The sequence below is a fragment of the Phoca vitulina genome, unplaced genomic scaffold (genome assembly GCF_004348235.1).
Source record: "Phoca vitulina isolate PV1807 unplaced genomic scaffold, GSC_HSeal_1.0 scaffold26, whole genome shotgun sequence".
Classification (NCBI taxonomy): Eukaryota; Metazoa; Chordata; class Mammalia; order Carnivora; family Phocidae; genus Phoca; species Phoca vitulina.
Window position 1 is genome coordinate 26,856,821 of NW_022589729.1, and position 5,487 is coordinate 26,862,307.

The 5,487-nt window shown below is 41.6% G+C and overlaps 1 protein-coding gene across 1 annotated transcript in view; it reads right to left on the reverse strand.

Annotated features, from left to right (window-relative positions):
* The window catches only part of CUNH1orf116 (chromosome unknown C1orf116 homolog), a 29,554-nt gene extending 25,880 nt beyond the window's left edge, over positions 1-3,674 (reverse strand). Inside the window, exon 1 of the mRNA XM_032422094.1 lies at positions 3,530-3,674. Coding sequence (XP_032277985.1) covers positions 3,530-3,585 — 56 coding nt within the window. The 5' untranslated portion in view covers positions 3,586-3,674. The remainder of the gene's footprint in view (positions 1-3,529) is intronic.
* Between the last annotated feature and the right edge of the window lie 1,813 nt (positions 3,675-5,487).

Consider the following 5,487-nt stretch of genomic DNA (forward strand, 5'->3'; position numbering starts at 1 on the left):
GACAGCCAGGTACAAAGAGATCTTCAAACATATTCATTTGTATATATTATGATTGCCAAACATTAAGTATCGCAAGCTCACAAGTACTATTTTTAAGGCTCAGTAAAATAGAAAATTAAATTCTTTTAAGTTACACTGACCATAACTTATAATGCCTAAAGCAGCTATTCACAAAATAGGTACTCAAGAAATGTCACCTAATAATTTCAAGCATACTTTGTGAATTCTTCCTTAAAGGAACTTGTCCACTAAATTGTTTACATGCTCCTTAATTTTATATGGCCACCTCCACCAAGTGAAAGTGCTAAAAGTAAATCTCAATTTTAAAACATTCGCCAAGAAGATATGCTGAAAGAGACAGAAGTGCTTTAAAGTATACCATTGGTTTTGTAAATGAGATACTTCATAAAAAAATGAGACCAGATAACGAAACTTCACAACATTAAGCCTCTTCACATTTTGTGAGATAATACATAACAAATTATAATTTAGCATCCCTGATCTTCAGAAGAATTAAGAGGTAGAAAACTTTTATCTGGAAGATCTCAGAGTGAAGCTAATTTTAGAGGGTGTGCCTTGCAGTTTAGCCCACCAAGCAAATGACTACACGTCTAATATTAGGAAGAAGCAGAATTTCAAAAAAGCTGAATAAGGCAAGGATTTAAAAACTGTCGTATTTTGGAAGTGAAACAAATTCATTCATTGTTATTATCCCAACTACTTTAAAACTCTTCAAAAGTCGAAGTAAAAGATTGTAGATAGGCAAAGTGCTAACTTGCAGAAACGTGAAATTATTCAAAAGAGCATTAGTGGCCAGATAAGGCTAGCATGGAAAAAAATACTGTTTAGGTAAACAAAAGATCTCACAAAAAACAAATCAAAGCACAGCATTATCATTTTAGATGAAGGCTGTTTTTTAGGAGTTGGAGAAAAAGCTGAGGAAGTTAATCCCTCCAGACAAATCTTTATGTAAAAAAACAAAAATCAAGCACTCAAATTTCAAGAAACTTCAATTAAAAAATAAATACCCTGCTTAATTTAAAATTTTTATCTAATGTGACAAACATCAATAAATGAGTTGCATTAAAACACGAGGCCAACGGTCTTTTAAAGCTTTAGTAAGCTGCTCAGGCACCTTTTCCCTCATACATTCTACTTTTATACACTAGAAATCCTAAATTGGGCACTATCAGTTCCTTAGGTAACATTCTCAAGGAACACACTCATCCCTGTAAAAATTGCTTGTAATGTACTTATAACTGGTTAAGTACACATTTATAAAGTCTACCAAATTGTAATATAAAATCGGTTTTGACAATTCTGAGTATCTTCATTTGAGGAATCAATTCAGAATTTAGAAACTATTAACTCAATCAGTTTTTAAAAGGACTCAATTATGGAGACATTGTGGTTTAAGTCCAGTGGCCTCTAGTGAGGCCTTCCGCATTACTCAAAATACGAAGTTGTTTTCTTCTACAGGTTAATGCTGCTGGGTGCTAGTTTATAGTACTAAAATTCAAATCTTCAGGGTAATGTCAGTAGGTAGCAAGGACCACCTATTCTGTCACCCCAGCAGAGAAAGGGCATGTATCACCACTGTAGACACACATCTGTAAACTTGCACACTAATTTTAATCTTAACAAGGAATTTCAGTGTCTTAGTGGTTTTAAGTTAAAAAGACGGTTCAAGCATTGTGTCCTTTTGTTCTTTAGGGTTACGAATAGCTTATTGGAAAACCCAGAGCCTTCTGGATCTGTGAGGTAGTAGGCGGCAATCCTCATCATGCATAGATCACACTTCTCCGAAGTTGGTATGGCCTGTCTCCTTGGCATGGTCCCTTGCTTCTGCTTGTCCAGTTAATCCCTTCTGACATACCATGCATCTCAGGGTGAAGCGGTTTACATCAGTAAATTGTCTCTTTCTTCTAGCTTCGTCTGCTAATTCCAGTGCTTGTACAAGAACAATATCATCATTAGAGGAGAAAATGGTCAGAGGCGGGGTGTCTGGGTCAGGGAAGTTACGCTGAAGTGGATCATAGTGGATGCCATCATATATAAGCAGGACCCTTTTGGTATATCCTGCATCTTCCCCAAAACGATCAATTCTTACTGTCTGTGTATCCACTACACATATTTCACACTGATAAAATTTAGACAAAATTGATATCTCAATAGCTCCTCCCCAAGTATCATCCCTTTTGATCCAGTCACAGTACTCTTGATTTGTTTTTCCCAGGATTGCCTCACTATAGAAGTCTGGATCACTTGCTACAATTTGTGCTATGAGGTGTCTCATCTCAGGGGCACAAGCTGGATTCAAGACTCCTCCTTCTACAACATAATATACACTGGTAAAGAGACAAGAGTTGTCTGCTGGGACCACAGTTCTGCTAAGCACAGGCAAAGTTTCCCTGACGTAACTAGGAGCACCATGTTTTGTAAATGCAGGTGAAGTTTTGGGCCTGGTTTGGTCTTCTTCAACGATCAGCATGTCGCCTGTTAAAAATAAAACAAATCCAGAACTGCAGAGAAATTACAGATGAAATTGGTTGTTCACTAGCCAAGTTTGTAAATTACAAACAGAAGGAGTTGAAGTATAAACTGGGTTACTAGGGAGAATACAGCTTTGCAAACAGGAAACCAGTAACACTTCTTGTTCACTCAATCTCCATAAAGATGAAAACAGAACGAAGAAGAAAAACATTTTAGGCTGCATACCAATTTAGTGAAGGATCCCTGGTTATACACCTTTATACTTACTTAAAAAGATACATTTCAAGAACAAAATTTCCTTAATGCTTCCTCTCTGCATTTCAAAAGCACAAATCTTCCAAAAAGTGTTTACCCTAGACTAGACCACTAGGGGGTTCTCGTTCTTCTGAAACTTAACATATCCACCCTGTAGTGTTTACAGGATCCTTGATATAACAGCTGAAAGCTTTTAATGATCAATATTGCTGTTCAAGTTTTAATACTGGACATAAATAACTGCAATTGTTTAGAATCTGAAAGGGACTCCAGTGGATGTGTAAAACCATACTCTACAATGAGTATACCTATTTATCTAAGTATATGAGAAGGTGATTGCAAAAACCAACTCGGGAAGCAAAAAAGAAAAGTGTCCTGAATCCTTCAGACCTACTATCTTCTTTCACGTTATAGGGGAAAGAGCCACCAGGACAGAAAAAAATAGATCTTATTTTTTTAGACTTTTGTAGATGCAGAAGGAAAACAAAATGAATGAGACGTTTTCAAGGTAGGCTAGGAAACAGACTGAGGAAGGGGGGACTCCGAGGCTTTGGGCTTCTCATATAGGTTGGGCCCTCCCTGTCTCTTTCAACCATATATAAAATCAAGGAATTGCTAGCCCACACTTGCCCCGGCCTCCGTCAGAGTTCTCCGTTCTTTCACCTATCCTTATCCCTGTTCTCAAACCCCCCAACTGACCCACAGACCAGTTCTCTGTTCTCCCCCACGCCCCTCTCCGTCCTCCCAGGGCTTTCCCTGGTCCCAGGCTCAATTCCCTCACCTGACTGGATGGGCAAATCCCCAAGAATGGTATCCTCGTTGCTGAGATCCAGGCATTCGGGCGGGTATCCGACGAGGATTCGCTGACAGCCGGGGGCGATCCCGGTGATGGCGGCAATTTGGCCCTGGAGTTCCCGCACTCGGGTTCGGCTAGACAACCCCTGCAAAACATGGGTGCCATCCTTGGCCTTGCAGCGGAGCCGCCACATCGTGTCGGTCCAGCTGCCCACAGGCCAGACACCCGTGGGGCCAGCTTTGGTCCCGGCAGCAGGTTGGCCGATGCCGCCAGGGCAACCAGCCGCCGGATGGACTCCAAAATGGCCACCCTTTGCCGGACCAAACATCGCGAGAAATCGCTGGTGGCCACAGATCTCGCGATACTTTCTGGCAGCGTAAGTCTTAGCACTTTAAGAAGAGCGAACTCTCTTAAAGTGACAACTAACTCACTGCAGCCAACCCCAGAGAGCCAAAGGATGAAGATTTATCCGTTTTCTTAAAGTACAAGTGGCTTTGCTACCTGTAGAGTGAGTGAGGTGCCTTGTGCGTTGGCAGCATATATGCTCAAGGAAAGAGGGCGGAGGAAGGAGTTCCTGAATCGGGTACATCGGCATGTAACCTCGCACTTAGTGAGGTCGGAAATTATTAAATTGGAGCTTCCAGACTACACCGGGAGAAACAGAGTCATAGTTCAGAACGCAAACGAATGCCAAGAATGGTCAGTGAGTCAAAAGACCTGTCAAAAACAAGCAGACACTCGTGACCAGGAATCATGGCTGCAGCAAACATTGACTCATTGAGGTTAAGGAAGCCGGACTGCCACCTCGACGCTGTAACTTGAAAACGTCCATTTGCCACATCAGAAAGCGCAGTATGAGGTCAGCATCTGGGCCTAGGGCAATTGCTACATTTGGGTGGTAGCAGTATAAGGAGGAGGAAAGAAGAGGACTAACGTGTGTCATCCGGATTCCAGTTCAGGCCCTGGGCTTACAGATATGAAGACGACTCCATTCCTGCCTTAGGTATTACAAGTACTGTCATGGGGAGAGAGGGTGGGGTGTAAAAGGTACATAACCATTGAATTTCACAGCCACGTGATAATGCTAGATTATGTGACCTTTTCCAACCCCGTATCCCTTAGAACCAAGGACTGTGCCTCAAATAAGTGCTCAATAAATACCTGCTGAATGGATAAAGGCAGTTGTACTGGTGCAGATAAGGCAACCATAACATACACACTGGGAGTTGTAAAAAACTTCAAAAAGGAGATACTAGTTGAGCTGTTTTGAAGGATGAATTTAATCCCCAGGTGAAGGAGGAATAAAGACATCTCTGAATTTATCTCTTTTCCAAGAAATCCACATTCCTTGTTCTTTTTCCATCCTGGATCCGAAGAAGCACGCCTGCGTAGAGTGGGTTTATCAACAGCATCAAGCATCCTCAGAAGGGCCTGGGGGCAACTGTGAAAAGTTCGCTGGAAATATGCAAACTCACGTCTACTATATAAAAGCCTCTCTACCTCTAAGTTATATGGAAGTTTTGCCTCTTTTGCCCCCTTTTGTGACCCAATTTTTTGCTGAAGCAATTTTCCTTTTCTGGTTTTTCAAGGAGACCAGAACAGATGGTATAGCGTAGGAGGTAGAGGGAGAATAAAGGCGACGATTAGAAGACCACTGGAGTATGTGGATGTGTCCAGGGAAGTTCCCGGTTCAGCAGTAAGAGTAGTTGATTTTCTTACATTACAGTGTCTGGCCGATGGGAAGGAGATGCAAACACCCTAAGGTGTAATCAGCTCAAGTACGGTGGTATCTTACTTTAGCAAAGCACCACCTTCTAAAGTTTACGTTCCAATTTATGGATCTAACAAGGTCCCTCTGGGATTCAGGGAGGAAAGCGTTAACCTCCACAATGTTTTCCCGTCACCAAAAAGTCACATCCCCTCAAGACGTCTGTTTCGTCCAC